Source organism: Mercenaria mercenaria, chromosome 13 (genome assembly GCF_021730395.1).
Source record: "Mercenaria mercenaria strain notata chromosome 13, MADL_Memer_1, whole genome shotgun sequence".
Lineage (NCBI taxonomy): Eukaryota > Metazoa > Mollusca > Bivalvia > Venerida > Veneridae > Mercenaria > Mercenaria mercenaria.
In genome coordinates, this window is record NC_069373.1 from 19,072,441 (window position 1) to 19,090,805 (window position 18,365).

At 37.0% G+C, this 18,365-nt stretch overlaps 1 protein-coding gene across 3 annotated transcripts in view; it reads left to right on the top strand.

The window, feature by feature from the left end:
* Positions 1 to 1,061: 1,061 nt before the first annotated feature.
* LOC123529512 (leukotriene A-4 hydrolase-like) overlaps positions 1,062 to 18,365 on the top strand; it is a 33,955-nt gene continuing 16,651 nt past the window's right edge. Inside the window, exons 1-10 of one of the 3 annotated variants that reach the window (XM_053521283.1) lie at positions 1,062 to 1,148; positions 1,942 to 2,122; positions 2,606 to 2,745; positions 3,080 to 3,191; positions 4,191 to 4,259; positions 4,534 to 4,688; positions 8,072 to 8,144; positions 10,372 to 10,512; positions 14,571 to 14,665; positions 15,379 to 15,493. In XM_053521283.1, the coding sequence (XP_053377258.1) occupies positions 1,952 to 2,122; positions 2,606 to 2,745; positions 3,080 to 3,191; positions 4,191 to 4,259; positions 4,534 to 4,688; positions 8,072 to 8,144; positions 10,372 to 10,512; positions 14,571 to 14,665; positions 15,379 to 15,493 (1,071 nt within the window). In that variant the 5' untranslated portion in view covers positions 1,062 to 1,148; positions 1,942 to 1,951. Of the gene's footprint in view, positions 1,149 to 1,286; positions 1,444 to 1,941; positions 2,123 to 2,605; positions 2,746 to 3,079; positions 3,192 to 4,190; positions 4,260 to 4,533; positions 4,689 to 8,071; positions 8,145 to 10,371; positions 10,513 to 14,570; positions 14,666 to 15,378; positions 15,494 to 16,238; positions 16,354 to 18,365 lie in introns of those variants that run through there. The other 2 variants (XM_053521282.1, XM_053521281.1) reach the window with 2 other exon arrangements.

Below are 18,365 nucleotides of genomic sequence, written 5' to 3' on the forward strand. Positions count from 1 at the left end.
TTAAAAAAATTGAAGTTAGGGGTAAAAAAAAAATTGTTTGTTTCCGGTATCCCGACCTACCCTAAATTTTTGGCCCAACCCTAAATGTTTTTATGGCCTTGGAGAATATCTTTTTCAACTTTTTAACAAAAAGATGCAAAACTGCACTTTTTATGCTTTAAACATGGCCAGTTATGTTAGAAATCAACATACTGATGCTCTAAAGGCATAACCCCCTTATTTGTAATCATTTTTTGACAAAAAAATAATTTCCGAAAAGTCTCCCTTGATAAAAAAAATTTCCAAAAAAAAAAAAGTTTTCCGACCTACCTACCCTAATTTTTTTGAGCATGTTACCGGAAACAAAGAATTTTTTTTTAGGCCTAAGCATTCTGTTTTTTCATTGCATCAATAGTGAAGGGAAAATTTTTAACATTTGAAAGATGTTGTAGTGATAGTAGGTTTACAGGCCATTTCTAACAGCCTTGCTGTTGGGTTAACCAAAGTTTAGCAATGTGGTTAGAGTGTCCACCTACAGATCACGAGGTCCGGGGTTTGAGCCCCAGTAGGGACCTTGGTATTTTCTCTCCTAGGGTTTACTTAAATGGTGTCAGAAGTGTTTGACAGACTCATGCGGTGGGCAATAATTGGAGTATCATTCTGGAGAGCTGGCATGCTCTGAAAAGTAATGGTGGAGACATGTAGTGATAGTAAGGTTATAGGCCACTTATAACAGCCTTGCTGTTGGGTTTACCCTTTAGCGTGTCTGCCTAGGCTATGGATTACAAGGTCCAGGCTACAGATTACAGTAGGTATCTTGGTATTTTTCGATCTCACCTCGGGTTTACTTAAATGTTTTATGACCGGGACCAGCTCTCAGTATATATTAAAAGCCTAAAATATATTGACTGACGGTTAATCGGCTGTGCATGTACAGTCTACTCGCGAGTATACTCTTCTACTAGTTCTAGAAACTAGAGTGAGGCAATTACTGAAGAGGTGATGATGATGAGCATCACTGAAATATCTGAAAACTTGACATCCGCTTATCACGTGATGTAAACTATCTTTTAACAGGAAGTGACAGGTGCCCGCTGTTGGTTCCTAGCTCAGAAGTTGTATTTTCAGTTTCGCGCTTTCGGTTTCAGTCGGTTGTTGCTATTAAAAAGGTTTTGTATGACACGCACTTCTAAGCAATCATTTCTAGTAATTTTAGGCTATCAAAATCTCTTTGTAATTGTAGATTTATCACAAATACAAAACATGTGCAGAAATTAAATACATGTAGCCAAAGTTTTAAAATGGGGGGAAAGATAATAAATAAAACAAAATGAATAAAAGTCTTCTGAGAAATTATATGATTATACTTCCTTGTGATTTTTAAATTCCAAGAAAGAATATTTTACTTAGTTCCTACAGATCTTGAATTTATGTTTTAATACTCGAGTAGCCAGTTGCTTGAGGGTAAGGAAACAGCGCACAATTTCGTAATAATTTAAAAACTCAAACTATTTTACATAGAAATACTGGTACTTATGATAAACCCGGACAGATGATAAAGTCGAACACCTTGGAAATATTCGAAACTGACTATTGGTGAGTACAAGTAAATAATGACAGTGTCAGTATATTCTGTAGATAGATATTTTTTATTCTATTTCTCTAGTTCGCTGAATCACATATAATGTAAGAGAAAATTATCAGATTCATTTCTTATTCATATCATCAAGGAATGAAAATACTGTAGGCCTATGCAGAATGATATATGATAATTTTCACCCAATTTGAAAATTTTAATAAAATATGTAAGAAAAACCCGTAAGTTACACAAATTCATTCCATATTGGGAGTGTTGCCATGATTAATATGCTGTTTATCTTAATTTATAAATCAAACGAAAAGGATGTAATATATTAAGATCTACATAATAATAATATGCATCTAAAGACAATTATATTTCAGATACCTCAGAATGGCACCCCGCAAGGGCCTCAGTGATACAGATCCAACATCATTCTCAAATCCAGATAAAGTGGTTGTCACAGACATTGATCTAGATCTTGAGGTGGACTTCAAACGTCATGTTCTAGCTGGTGTGGTTAATCTCTCTCTTAAAAAGCTTATTGATGGTGTAGATACAGTGGTGAGTGAGTGCTGTTGCATGCAGAGCTTTCTCTAACTTCCTTTAGTTAAGATTGCAAAGGAATTAAGCAAGCTATTAAACAATGCTGATCAGTGATAAGATGTACACTAAGTAAATTGTGACATTATTCTCTAAAATACAAATTAGAAAAAAAGAGAGACAAAAATTAACTCTCAACCCATTTATGAGATGTATTAGTGAGAAAGGAAACAGTTTTTGACTTGAAAAGCTGTATCAGTTGTTCATCTTATTTAAAGTAGTGATTTTATGAGCAAATATTTTATGTAGAGCAATTTACATTAATATAGTGTAGCAGTATCAGTTTTGGGCTGCAATGATTTTCATTTTTGATTTTATTATTCTGTCTTTATATATATTGCAAAATTAGTATTAGGCCTACTAGGTCTATCTTGTTACTTGTAGTAGATGCATTACATATAAACGTTAGAAAAAAGTTCATTTCAGTGTCAGTATACATATTAGATTTTAGATACGCGTGATGTGACAGTTCACAGTGTGATAGATAAACAGACAGGTCAACAGCTTGAATTTGTTTTGGGAGAGAAATTGCCAGCTTTTGGATCAAAGCTGGAAGTAAGACTACCGACAACAGCTCAAAAAAGGTGGTATGATTTAGATAATTATTTAAACAGAACTATATGTACGTATTAAAAAAGTCACTAATTGTACTGGCCAGCTTTGTTCTTTATACTGAAAGAAAGGCTTTGCAATACATAGTGTATAACAGTAATGAATTATAATGTAGGTGATTGTGTGGTTTTCAGTCAGGTCTGTGTGGCTGAGAGATTAAAATCACTTGAACATTTTATAATTTGAGTCTACTAAGGATAAAATATCTTGTATGGAAGCCATCCAGTAAGGTCTTTTTCCATGTGTAATTCTTTAGATTGTATATTTCAATTTTAAAATGAATTGAAAAGATTTGTTTGTTTCCAGTTGTGATATTACCATAAAGTATGAGACTTCACCAGAATGTAGTGCCCTGCAGTGGTTACGTCCAGAACAAACTGCTGGAAAAAGACAGCCATACCTGTTCAGTCAGTGTCAGGTAATGTGTGTCATGAACTATCTGGGGATTCTTTTAACTTCTATAAAATGAATTTGTTTTCTCAGATCTTTACAGGACTTCGCAAAGGTAAATTTGCCACTGTTTTTTTCTATTATTTCTTTTTATCAGTTTAGTTCTAACACTGACCTCAGCAGAAAGTATAATGTAATCTTTCTAGACAGGGACACCAGATCTGAAAAGAAGAAAACATAAACATAGTTGTTGTTCCTCTGCAAACATTACTTGTTCCCTGCATTTTTTTTATGTTGGACATAGAAATGGACCATGCCCATCTGTGTGGCTCTCACACTTAGTGTCCAGCCCATGTCTCTGCCACCCATCAGTGAATTTTAAAATTAATTGGCAAAAATGTTTAAAACCCTGACCTGTAGTTTCTTGTCTCAGGTCAGTAACTTTGCTATGCATTGACGGGTGTTCATCTAGCATGGAACAGTGCCAAAACAAAACAGTTTCACTATGTCTTTGTTATTTCTTACTGAATTTGATTCCAACTTAAAGTAGTTCTTCCACATCCTCACCATGTGACTCACAGTCCATAACTCTGGTGCAAATATTTCATGAATAATAATGCAAGGTCCATAACTCTTGCCCCAGTATGACTTATTATGAGTTACGCTGCCTTTTTAATTCTAATTTCAGGTTCAAGTTGTGATGCGCTTTTGTTCTGTCTTAATTGTTAAATATATTTTATTCAAACTTGAAACAGTTCGTTCCACATTATTAGCAAATAACTTTGTATTGCCTGGTATTGTCTGGCAGTACATTTTGCAATAAATGCCGCTTGGCTGAGGATGTCAGTAACCCAGTTTCTTAGAGGGAGAAAAATCAGCCTTTGGAAAGAGGCACTGTTTACATCTTTAAGAACTCAGATGTCTTCTATTTTTTAAAGGTAAATACAGGAAATGCAGTAACAGCTTCATAATGTTTAATGTGAATGCAATATTTACAGTACTGGTTTAACAAGAGATTTCATTTCAGGCTATACACTGCAGAAGTATGATTCCTTGTCAAGATACACCATATGTTAAATGTCCATACACAGCAAAGGTTTGTTAAAGTTGGAATAGTAATGTATTTCATTAGTATTTTGTTATAGAAAATAATGAGAGGAAGTCAAACTTCTGACAATGACATCATTTGAATAAATGTATATAAAATGTTGTTTGTCTCTATGTTCTTTTAATAGAATATGTAATTTGAAAAATCTTTTAGAATAATAAAAACAAGTGTGCCTTTGAGATTTGAATAAAATTATGTAAAGCAGTATTAGGTAAACTTACTTTGAACTTGATCTTATTTTGTCTTTGATTTTTTTAAACAGATTACAGCTCCCAGTGAAATCAAGATTTTAATGAGTGCATTGCTGGAGAAGTCCGAGCCAAGTCCAGATACTGGGAAGACTGTGTACAGTTTCAGACAGAAAACACCAATGCCAAGCTATCTCATTGCCATTGTAGGTGGAGATATTGTCTCCAGGTAAACTCATTGCCACTGTTGCTTGAGATAGTAATCTCTTTGCCATTGTTGGTTGAGATGTTGTCTCCAGGTAATTTGATTGCCACTGTTGTTGGAGATATTGTCTCCAGGTAAACTCATTGCCATTGTTGCTTGAGATAGTAATCTCTTTGCCATTGTTGGTTGAGATGTTGTCTCCAGGTAATTTGATTGCCACTGTTGTTGGAGATATTGTCTCCAGGTAAACTCATTGCCATTGTTGCTTGAGATAGTAATCTCTTTGCTATTGTTGGTTGAGATGTTGTCTCCAGGTAATTTGATTGCCACTGTTGGTGGAGATATTGCCTACAGACAATCTCATTGCCATTGTTGGTGGAGATCTCATTGCCAGTGTTGGTGGAGATATTGTCTACAGACAATCTCATTGCCATTGTTGGTGGAGATCTCATTGCCAGTGTTATTGGAGATATTGTCTACAGACAATCTCATTGCCATTGTTGGTGGAGATCTCATTGCCAGTGTTGGTGGAGATATTGTCTACAGGCAATCTCATTGCCTTTGTTTGGTGGAGATATTGTCTCCAGGTAATTGCATTGACACTGTTGCTTGAGATAGTAATCTCTTTGCTATTGTTGGTTGAGATGTTGTCTCCAGGTAATTTGATTGCCACTGTTGGTGGAGATATTGCCTACAGACAATCTCATTGCCATTGTTTGGTGGAGATATTGCTACAGGTGATGTCACTGCTATTATTGGTTGAGATAATTAGTGTCTCAGTGTAATCTCGTTGCCATATGTTGGTGGAGATATTGCCTACAGGTGATCTCATTGCCACTGTTGGTGAAGATATTGCCTATAGGGGATCTCATTGCCATTGTTGGTGAAGATATTGCCTATAGGTGATCTCATTGCCATTGTTTGTAGAGATATTGCCTATGGGTGATCTTATTATTATTATTATTATTATTGTACCAGATTTATATAGCGCCCTTTTCATGATCAATTTCACGTTCAAAGGCGCTTTACATAGTTCAAATGCAGCCACACAGGGCGCATAATTCATCCTCTACTAGTACAGACACAGAGCAATCTGACCAGAGAGACAGAGTGAGACAAAGCCCCCACGACAGAGAGATCAGAAATCAGATACAGGCTTTTTCCGGCTAACTTAGCCAAGCTCGTTGCGAATAGACAGCCTGGTTCTTTAACGTGCCCAGTGTATAGTACTGATACACGCAAGGATTGCCTGGGTTCCTGACCAGTACACCTCTAGTTGAGTGGGAAACACTGAAAAGCGTTTCTGAAAATTCCCAAGTAGCTGCCGGTGATTGAACCCCCGACCTCAGGATTGGAAGGCCAGTGTGCAAACCACTGAGCTATCCGTCCATCTTATTGCCATTGTTTGTGGAGATATTGCATACGGGCGATCTCATTGTCATTGTTGGTGTAGATATTGTAATTTGTTTGCTTTGCTGCATTTCAAGTCACATCAACTCAGTTTAGGTCATAAATTTCAAGTTTAACAGTGTAGGAATACAACAGCAACCTTAATAAGCTGGAGACAGAAGGCCCATGTAAACATTTAAAGTAGTTCTTTACATTTGAAAACCAAAAGTGTGCTGTTATTTATCTGTAAAACATATAATAAAGCCCTGATTCTGCACATGGAAATGTAAATCGGACCATGAATAATTGGCAACTTAAATGTTAATTTATAAACCAACAACTTCTCTTCCTTTCTTAAGATTAAATCTATAAACAAAACTTATGACACATGGTGAAAAAAAGGTCATAAAATCAGTTTGAAGATAGTGGGTCTCTTTAATCTTGATCTGTTCAAATATCGAAAAAATAAGACATGGACCTATACAATTCATTTAACCAAAAGAAAGACAATATGTAACTTTACAGTTGGAGAGTTTCATTAAAATCTAACTTGTAGAAATGTTTCTGTTTGCGAAAATGTTGTCAAAGTTGTGATTTTTTCCATAGACTCCCATTATAGAAATTTGTTTGAGTTACAAAATTTCAAATTGGTCTAACGAAAAATCATATGTCCTTTCCTTTTTCCTCCGCCTGATGTTCTTAGTATATCTGTATGTTTTGAAAAATGATGGTTTAATCAAATTTAAATTTTTCAGAGTAAGGGTTACACAGGATTTTGGGCTGTTTCTAATAATGCGTATACACACAAATTTTTACATTTCTACGCGTCCTAAGTCTAACATGTTGGCAGTCCAAAATCATAATTTCGTTGCGTATCTCCTCAACTGCTGTTGCAAGTTTTTATTTTTGTTGTGTCAGTTTATTTTTTTATGGTTTGCTAGAAAACAGCCATACTGTTAGGAATTCATTGTCATACTATTAGGTTTTGTTTAGCAGTTTCGTGGTTAGCAACTTTATTTGTGATGTTAAGAATTCACAGAACATGAGTGGTCATGACTTAGGACATGCTACAGACTGATATTCAGGAATGTCATGAATTAGCGAACCAGTTAACCTTTAGCCTGCTGACGGCAAGTGGTTTTACCTTTAGCCTGCTGATGGCAAGTGGTTTTACCTTTAGCCTGCTGGCGGCAAGTGGTTTTGTCTTTAGCCTGATGGTGGCAAGTGGTTTTGCCTTAAGCCTGCAGGCGGCAAGTGGTTTTGCCTTTAGCCTGCTGGTGGCAAGTGGTTTTACCTTTAGCCTGCTGGCGGCAAGTGGTTTTGTCTTTAGCCTGATGGTGGCAAGTGGTTTTACCTTAAGCCTGCAGGCGGCAAGTGGTTTTGCCTTTAGCCTGCTGGTGGCAAGTGGTTTTACCTTTACCCTGCTGGCGGCAAGTGGTTTTGCCTTTACCCTGCTGACAGCAAGTGGTTTTGCCTTTAGCCTGCTGACAGCAAGTGGTTTTGCCTTTAGCCTGCTGGTGGCAAGTGGTTTTGCCTTTAGCCTGCTGGTGGCAAGTGGTTTTGCCTTTAGCCTGATGACAGCAAGTTGTTTTGCCTTTAGCCTGCTGACAGCAAGTGGTTTTGCCTTTAGCCTGCTGGCGGCAAGTGGTTTTGCCTTTAGCCTGCTGACAGCAAGTGGTTTTGCCTTTGCGACCAGTGTTGACCAAGATCAGCCTGCACGTCTGTTCAGGCTGATCATGGTCTGCATTGTTCGCTATTCAGTCAGTAAATTTTCAGTGAACACCCCTTTGAATAAGAAGTTGTACTGCCGAAATTGAATGATGGACCAGTCCATTTTAGAAATTTAGTAGGGTTATGGTTAACAGTATTCAGTCTTTCGGTGCTTGTGGTCAATTCTATGTTAAGCTTTATTGTCAGCTTTCTGAAATTTATATTTTAAGTAAATAGATTGAATTGAAGAGTTTCTGGAAGTTTTTGCATGAAATGGAAAACACTTCCAAAGTTTGTGCTTTTTGCAGGAAACTGGGACCAAGAAGTCACGTATGGTCAGAGCCAGAATTAGTGGAAAGATCAGCATTTGAGTTTGATGAGGTATGTTTTTTTTTTAAAGTTTAGCAGTTAATTTAATTATGCTGTTTTTAGCTCACCTGTCACATAGTGACAGGGTGAGCTTTTGTGATCGCCTGTCGTCCATCCGTCCGTCGTCCGTGTCCTTGTGAACACGATAGAGACCACATTTTGTATTTGATTTTAATCAAACTTGCACATAACTTGTATGTGCATAATATCTCGGTTCCTTTCGAAAATTGGCCAGATCCCATCATGGTTTCCAGAGTTATGGCCCCTTAAAGGGCCAAAATTTGCCATTTTTGGCTTGTGAACATGATAGAGACCACGTTTTGCAAACAACTTTAATAAAACTTGCACACAACTTGTATTGGCATAAAATCTCGGTTCCTTTCGAAAACTGGCCAGATCCCATCATGGGTTCCAGAGTCATGGCCCCTTAAAGGGCCAAAATTTGCTATTTTTGGCTTGTGAACATGATAGAGACAACATTTTGCAAACAACTTTAATCAGACTTGCATGCAACTTGTATTGGCATAATATCTTGGTTCCTATCGAAAACTGGCCAGATCCCATCATGGGTTCCAGAATTTTGGCCCCTTAAAGGGCCAAAATTTGCCATTTTTGGCTTGTGAACACGATAGAGACAACATTTTGCAATTAAATTTAATCAGACTTGTACACAACTTGTATTGGCATAATATCTCGGTTCCTTCGAAAACTGGCCAGATCCCATCAGAGTTATGGCCAAAGATTTGCTATTTTGGCTTTTGCAGCCATATAGAGACTTCATTTATGGTTTGATTTGATACAAACTTGCAAAATATTTTCAACAACAATAAATCTCAGATTCCATGATGAATCTGTCCGATCCAATTATAGATTCCAGAGTTACAGCCCCTGATTGACCCCTAAAAGAGCCAAAATTTGGTAATTTTTACCTTGTGAACACGATTGAAGTAACATTTTATATTTGATTTTAACCACACTTACACACAACTTAAGTCACAATAAGATCTTGGTTACTTTCGAAAACCGGCTAGATTCCATCATGGGTTCTAGAGTAACTGCCCCTGAAAGGGGCAAAACTTTCTATTTTGGCCTTTTCAGCCATATAGCGGTTTCATTTATGCTTTGATTTGATACAAACTTGTACAGAATGATTATCTTGATGATCTCTAGGCCTGGATCGAAACTAGGTTATGTAGGGTCAAAAACTAGGTCATCAGGTGAAATAAAAGGAAAAGCTTGTAAACAACTTAGAGGCCCAATTTATGACCCTATCTTCATGAAACTTGGTCACAATCTTTATCTTGATGGTTCCTAGGCCAAATTTGAAACTGGGTCATATGCGGTCAGAAACTAGGTCACCCCCGGTCAAATCGAAGGAAAAGCATGTTAACACTCTTGTTTATTTGATGTGCATGAAACTTAGTCAGAATGTTTGTCTGCATGAAATATCTTATGAATTTTTATATGGGTCATGTGGGATCAAAAACTAGGTCACCAGGTCAAAGCAAGGAATAAGCTTGTTGACACCCTAGGGTGCACATTTTTTGTTCTAACTTCATAAATTTTTGTCTGTTTATCATGAAGTCCTGGACAAGTTTGTATCTGGGTCATATGGGGTAAAAAACTAGGTCACGATGTCAAATCAAAGAAAATGCTTGTTAACTGTACACTCAAGATACCACGTTTTTTGATCCAGTCTTTTGGTCAGAGTATTTGTTTCCATGTAATCACTAGATAAGGTTTACACTGTTATGGTGTGTTACACAGGTGAGCGACCTAGGGCCATCTTGGCCCTCTTGTTGAATGGTTTTAAATGTTACACTGGTGTGTTGATTTTTTTCCTAAAAAAGTTAAGTACATCAATTAGTTACTTAGAGAGTTGAATATAAAATTGTGTTGACTCTTTTGAACTTAAAGAACAAACAACTGTCAACATACTGTGAAATTGTTTAACTTAGTGAGCATTATAAAATCATGTAAAATCAAAATGACAATTTGGGGGAGGGGTGGGGAAAACACTAATGAGTGACTTTCAAAGAATTAAGCTAAAATGAATGGGAATTTAGTGTGTTTTTAGGATTAATTTCTTGGATTTAGACAAACATGAAAAATAATTAATCTCACACTAATGAGGATTTCAGAGGATTTTTAAACAAGCAGACTCTGTCAATGAGATTTTACTAAACCTTTTCAAATCTGTGAAACAAGAACATACTTCATGAAATATGATATTTTTCAGACTGAGAAAATGTTAAAAACAGCTGAGGATCTGCTTGGCCCCTATGTTTGGGGTCACTATGATCTTTTGGTACTACCCCCATCTTTCCCATATGGTGGAATGGAAAATCCTTGCCTCACCTTCGTGACTCCAACATTGCTGGTAAGTTTTACATAGAAACACTAGAGAAGTGGAGATATGCACTGATCATGCATTCAGTATAGAGAATTACTAGAACAATAAAATCTGTAAAAAAAGTTTAACTGCATTACAGTCAAAAGTACTTAACTAAATACCAAAAGAACAGTTCCTATTTTTAAAATTTAGATGTTCCATTAAAGAAATGGAGCAAAGCCTTTAAGTCTAGAAGAAAGGAATATGGATTCCAACCTGTGTACTAAACAACACTGTGAAAGATTAAAAGCAGTTTTGGGTAGGAGCCTAGCTTAAGCCCTGTAGGAGCAATGTTGACGGGTCAGTCACAGCCCTGCAAACATCATTTTTCAAGGATGGCCTCAGGCTATTGACTTTTTGCCGAGGATTATCAGCACAACTCGGGCAATAGAGAGTCCGGTGTTCAATACACAACAGCTTCAAGTTCCTGTATAACAACTTGGTAGAGCATGAAGCATCTTAGTCATAGGTCCACCACCACTGATCCATGTGTTGAAGTTGTCAGTTACTTGTAGAAAGCCAGTTTGTACTGATATTGAATGCCTAAACACTGTCGAGTAGTTTGTACTGATACTGAATGCCTAAACACTGTCAAGTAGTTTGTACTGATACTGAATGCCTAAACACTGTCGAGTAGTTTGTACTGATACTGAATGCCTAAACACTGTCGAGTAGTTTGTACTGATACTGAATGCCTAAACACAGACAAGTAGTTTGTACTGATACTGAATGGCTGAACACTGTCATGTAGTTTTTACTGATACTGAATGCCTAAACACTGTCGAGTAGTTTGTACTGATACTGAATGCCTAAACACTGTCAAGTAGTTTGTACTGATACTGAATGCCTAAACACTGTCAAAGTAGTTTGTACTGATACTGAATGCCTAAACACTGTCGGGTAGTTTGTACTGATACTGAATGCCTAAACACTGTCAAGTAGTTTGTACTGATACTGAATGCCTAAACACTGTCGAGTAGTTTGTACTGATACTGAATGCCTAAACACTGTCAAGTAGTTTGTACTGATACTGAATGCCTAAACACTGTCGAGTAGTTTGTACTGATACTGAATGCCTAAACACTGTCGAGTAGTTTGTACTGATACTGAATGCCTAAACACAGACAAGTAGTTTGTACTGATACTGAATGGCTGAACACTGTCATGTAGTTTTTACTGATACTGAATGCCTAAACACTGTCGAGTAGTTTGTACTGATACTGAATGCCTAAACACTGTCAAGTAGTTTGTACTGATACTGAATGCCTAAACACTGTCAAAGTAGTTTGTACTGATACTGAATGCCTAAACACTGTCAAGTAGTTTGTACTGATACTGAATTCCTAAACACTGTCGAGTAGTTTGTACTGATACTGAATGCCTAAACACTGTTGAGTAGTTTTTTACTGATACTGAATGCCTAAACACTGTCGAGTAGTTTGTACTGATACTGAATGCCTAAACACTGTCAAGTAGTTTGTACTGATACTGAATGCCTAAACACTGTCAAAGTAGTTTGTACTGATACTGAATGCCTAACACACTGTCAAGTAGTTTGTACTGATACTGAATTCCTAAACACTGTCGAGTAGTTTGTACTGATACTGAATGCCTAAACACTGTCAAGTAGTTTGTACTGATACTGAATGCCTAAACACTGTCAAGTAGTTTGTACTGATACTGAATGCCTAAACACTGTCGAGTAGTTTGTACTGATACTGAATGCCTAAACACTGTCAAGTAGTTTGTACTGATACTGAATGCCTAAACACTGTCGAGTAGTTTGTACTGATACTGAATGCCTAAACACTGTCGAGTAGTTTGTACTGATACTGAATGCCTAAACACAGACAAGTAGTTTGTACTGATACTGAATGGCTGAACACTGTCATGTAGTTTTTACTGATACTGAATGCCTAAACACTGTCGAGTAGTTTGTACTGATACTGAATGCCTAAACACTGTCAAGTAGTTTGTACTGATACTGAATGCCTAAACACTGTCAAAGTAGTTTGTACTGATACTGAATGCCTAAACACTGTCAAGTAGTTTGTACTGATACTGAATTCCTAAACACTGTCGGGTAGTTTGTACTGATACTGAATGCCTAAACACTGTTGAGTAGTTTTTACTGATACTGAATGCCTAAACACTGTCGAGTAGTTTGTACTGATACTGAATGCCTAAACACTGTCAAGTAGTTTGTACTGATACTGAATGCCTAAACACTGTCAAAGTAGTTTGTACTGATACTGAATGCCTAAACACTGTCAAGTAGTTTGTACTGATACTGAATTCCTAAACACTGTCGGGTAGTTTGTACTGATACTGAATGCCTAAACACTGTCGAGTAGTTTGTACTGATACTGAATGCCTAAACACTGTCGAGTAGTTTGTACTGATACTGAATGCCTAAACACTGTCGAGTAGTTTGTACTGATACTGAATGCCTAAACACTGTCGAGTAGTTTGTACTGATACTGAATGCCTAAACACTGTCGAGTAGTTTGTACTGATACTGAATGCCTAAACACTGTCGAGTAGTTTGTACTGATACTGAATTCCTAAACACTGTCGGGTAGTTTGTACTGATACTGAATGCCTAAACACTGTCCAGTAGTTTGTACTGATACTGAATGCCTAAACACTGTCGAGTAGTTTGTACTGATACTGAATGCCTAAACACTGTCGAGTAGTTTGTACTGATACTGAATGCCTAAACACTGTCGAGTAGTTTGTACTGATACTGAATGCCTAAACACTGTCAAGTAGTTTGTACTGATACTGAATGCCTAAACACTGTCAAGTAGTTTGTACTGATACTGAATGCCTAAACACTGTCGGGTAGTTTGTACTGATACTGAATGCCTAAACACTGTCGAGTAGTTTGTACTGATACTGAATGCCTAAACACTGTCAAGTAGTTTGTACTGATACTGAATGCCTAAACACTGTCGAGTAGTTTGTACTGATACTGAATGCCTAAACACTGTCGAGTAGTTTGTACTGATACTGAATGCCTAAACACTGTCGAGTAGTTTGTACTGATACTGAATGCCTAAACACTGTCGAGTAGTTTGTACTGATACTGAATGCCTAAACACTGTCGAGTAGTTTGTACTGATACTGAATGCCTAAACACTGTCGAGTAGTTTGTACTGATACTGAATGCCTAAACACTGTCGAGTAGTTTGTACTGATACTGAATGCCTAAACACTGTCGAGTAGTTTGTACTGATACTGAATGCCTAAACACTGTCGGGTAGTTTGTACTGATACTGAATGCCTAAACACTGTCGAGTAGTTTGTACTGATACTGAATGCCTAAACACTGTCGAGTAGTTTGTACTGATACTGAATGCCTAAACACTGTCGAGTAGTTTGTACTGATACTGAATGCCTAAACACTGTCGAGTAGTTTGTACTGATACTGAATGCCTAAACACTGTCGGGTAGTTTGTACTGATACTGAATGCCTAAACACTGTCGGGTAGTTTGTACTGATACTGAATGCCTAAACACTGTCGGGTAGTTTGTACTGATACTGAATGCCTAAACACTGTCGGGTAGTTTGTACTGATACTGAATGCCTAAACACTGTCGAGTAGTTTGTACTGATACTGAATGCCTAAACACTGTCGAGTAGTTTGTACTGATACTGAATGCCTAAACACTGTCGAGTAGTTTGTACTGATACTGAATGCCTAAACACTGTCGAGTAGTTTGTACTGATACTGAATGCCTAAACACTGTCGAGTAGTTTGTACTGATACTGAATGCCTAAACACTGTCGAGTAGTTTGTACTGATACTGAATGCCTAAACACTGTCGAGTAGTTTGTACTGATACTGAATGCCTTTACACTGTCAAGTAGTTTGTACTGATACTGAATGCCTAAACACTGTCAAGTAGTTTGTACTGATACTGAATGCCTAAACACAGTTGAGTAGTTTGTACTGATACTGAATGCCTAAACACTGTCAAAGTACATATATGTAAAAATGGTGTACTGTTAAGTACAGTGTTAAACCCATATCTTGTTGCAGGCAGGAGATCGTTCTCTGGCAGATGTTGTAGCGCACGAGATTTCCCATAGTTGGACTGGCAATCTGGTAACAAATAAAACATGGGATGATTTCTGGTAAGTTTGAAAATTTTGAATGTTAGGTGTATTATGCAGTTTATATAAGTAAGCAATAATATGAAAGCCGTAATCAATTTTATATTTTAAACTAATGAAAACATGTACATTTTAAACTGAAGTCAGAGGTTACTGTGTGGCCCAGTGGTTGAAGTTGTTTGCTTAGAGCCTTTTGCCTCTCACTACAAATGGTTCAAGACTTGCCAGGCATTTTAATTGCTTTATCTTAGGAAGTCATCAAGCTGGTTTTTGGAAGGTTAAAGGTTTAACTCGGTGGGGGGTGGGGTGGGTACTGTTCTTGCCTGAATATACTGTAAAATCATTTAATTTTGTGAGCATAAAATTTCATGTTTCCATCCAAAAATGCAGTTTTGTGGGAACTTAATTTCATGGTGAAACAGATGATGTCATATAGATGAAGTCATATAGTGACTTGGTGACTTGAAGACCCCAGATGCCCGTCAAGGTATTATTTCAGGCAAAGGCAGGCACAATGGAGAGATTCAGTATCATTTAGTAAGCCTACTTGCATGGAACCAGCAAGGCTGGACCCTACAGGGATGAATGGCAAGTAATTTGAAGTTAGGGACCTGAACCACTGGGCCACAATCCAGACATGTCTTACATTGCAACATCTATCATGCATTAACGCCGTTATGCTGTTGGGCAGTATAAGATTTTGAGGAATAAATTTGATTTGGTGCAATGTTCAGGTTGAATGAAGGCAATACGATGTTTGTTGAGAGAAAGATAGCGGCAAGACTGACTGGTGGTGAACCGTTCCGTCAGTTCAAAGCTCTATGTGGCTGGAATACACTTATTGAAACTGTAAGTTTTTTTGTATACCATGAAAAATATTGTAAACCAAAATGTCTCAGCTGCATTGTGAAGAGTGTCATTTCATATGGAATATATCGGCCTAAACATTTGTACCCTTAATAAAATATTTCATTACATGATTCCTTATATAGATTAGCAGGCCATAGTTTGTGCTGTATGACTGGTATACATTTGGCACAAGCTTGCTGGGGTAAAAATGAAACTTGAAAAAGAAATCGTGAAAATTCATTTTTTATGTCATTTAAAAGCACTTTAATTCTGAAGATGACTTGCCAGTCAGTACTTGGTAACTGTTTGCCCAATGGTCCTCTGGTAAATAGTTTTCACCACTGACTGTCAATCCATTCATAAGTATTTATTTAAATTGCCAGTCCATATCTTTTGCCGTTGACTGGTCTACAGTTCAACACAGTTTTGCTAGGCTCAGAAATCAGAACTTGAAAAAAAAAATCTTCAGAATTTATTTCTGATATCATGTAATGTAACAAGATCTCTACACAGTTAAGTTTTTTTTTAGTTTGAAAGTACCAGTAGAGATAGAAGGAAAAATTAAATGTAAAATGAATGATGAAATTACAGACATAATTATATTTTCAACTTTCATATCAAAACAAATTTTCATTTGAAAGGAGACACTCATTTTGCATGCTGAAACATGATTTGGTTTACATCATTGCTTTCCACAATATTTGGAGAGAAATTCTCAGACTCAGTTATCTGTTGTTTAAATCAGGCTGAATGAAGGAAATACAAAGTTTGTGGAGAGAAAGATTGTAGGAAATCTTAAAGGAGGTGAAAAATTACGACAGTTTCTTGCACACAAAGGCTGGACTATATTGACTGAAACAGTAAGTGTGCTAGTTGAGGCAAAGATTTTGGTGCCTTTCAGCTACAGGGTAGTTGTGTTAAATTATGAAATGAGCTACACCATGAGAAAACCAACATAGTACATTTGCGACAAGCATGGATCCAGACCAGTCTGTGTATCCGCACAGTCCGGTCAGGATCCATGCTTTTCGCTTTCAAAGCCTATTGCAATTAGAGAAATCCTAGTGAATAGCATGGATCCTGACCTGATTGCGCAGATGCCCAGGCTGGTCTTGATCCATGCTGGTTGCAAATGCCCTATGTTGGTTTTATCATGGTGCAGCTCAAAAAAATATATTGTAGGATACCTCAACAGGCTTTTTGTGCCTCCAACATCAAAAATGTGGGAGTGGGCATGTAGTATTACTCTGTGTGTCAGTCTGCCCTTGCACAAAATCTTGCCCAGCCTATCACATCATTTTGCTATGTTGGATTTTGAAATAACTTACCACAAATGACTATAATAAAACAAAATGACACACTTTTCCCAGTATGTATATAGTAGAAACTTTAAAAACTCTATATTAAAGTCCCAGTAATATGCACATTTCCACTTTATGTTGATGGTACGTACCAAGTTTCAATTAAATATGATGGAAACTGTATTAGAACTGAGTTGTGTACATTATGTAAAGGTACAGTACTGGTTTCCCAGTAGTTTCCGGACCGAAATCCCTATTTTTTGCCAGTAATTTTCAAACAAAACAAAGTAGAAACATAAAAGTTTTACAGAAAAAAGCTAGGTTCTTCGTTAATACCATGCATAATTCGTATTACACTTGCGTTCATAACACAAATGTAGATGAGGCCTCAAACGGGGCAATTAATTCCATTAATATCTCAGTTAGTCCGAGTAGTTTTCCGGACCTTTCTATGTAACAGTTGTAACCTTCATGTAAAAGTAAACATTTCCGATTTCGTTATATATACTCAAAATCAAAACATAATTTTAAGGCGTGATGACGGTTTAAAAAGTATATTTCAAGATTTTAACAAATACTAGATCTATAATACGCTCATTACAGTTACATCTCATTACGTTTGAATGACATTTGCAACGTCACCCTAAAATGACGGGACTTATTTAGCGGACTGGTAATATTACAAAAAAGAAATTAAGAACTTTTAATATAATTAACAGCTTTTTTTAAACAAAAAAGAACAAGACCGGTCTCAAAATTGTTAGTCTAACACCCTGACCACTCAGGCATGGACACTGCTGCTAAACATTTGATTGAAAGACGGTATCGTAGGTAAATCCTTGTCTCTTTTGGTTCATTTTTTTAATCGATAATTCAGTGCCGTAGTAAAGTGAATATGTCGATTTTTTCTGACGTTCATTGTTTTATTTTATTACTATCGAAATGTTTTTACTGTATCGTCTGTAAATGGGAGCATCAGTTGACTGATGTTTACCTTCAAGGGGCCTCAATTTCTGCACATGCGCGCTGTAACTGGAATTCCCCAGCAGTTGACAATCTCTTGTGTAAACATTGCATCGAAGTAAGTTAAAACAACCGGGATATTCAAATAATAAATAAGTTCGGTAATGCTAGGTTTTCGCTGCTATGTACAGGTATCAAAGGTCTTGATGATATGATATTGTTACCCTGATGCTTTACAGCGGCGTAAAGTCTATACAGCACGAAATATAAAAGGTCCAGAAAACTACTTGGGTCCAGAAACTACTGGGAAACCAGTACATGTAATATTTCAAAGTCCAGAAAGGGCCATATCTCCAGACAAAATATCAGCCATAAAAGTCCTGACAGTATGTGTACTATTTGAATTGGATTGACACTGTAGGAGTTGAGTACACAAGAAAGTGTGAGAGATAGGGTGAACGACTGATGGACAGACAGTCAAAACACTCTTTGCACCTCCATGCAAGCTGATCATGGTCTGCACTGTACGCTATTCAGTCAGTAAATTTGCAGTAAACATCCCTACAAATAAAAAATGGTACTGCCCAAATTGAATGATCGACCAGTCT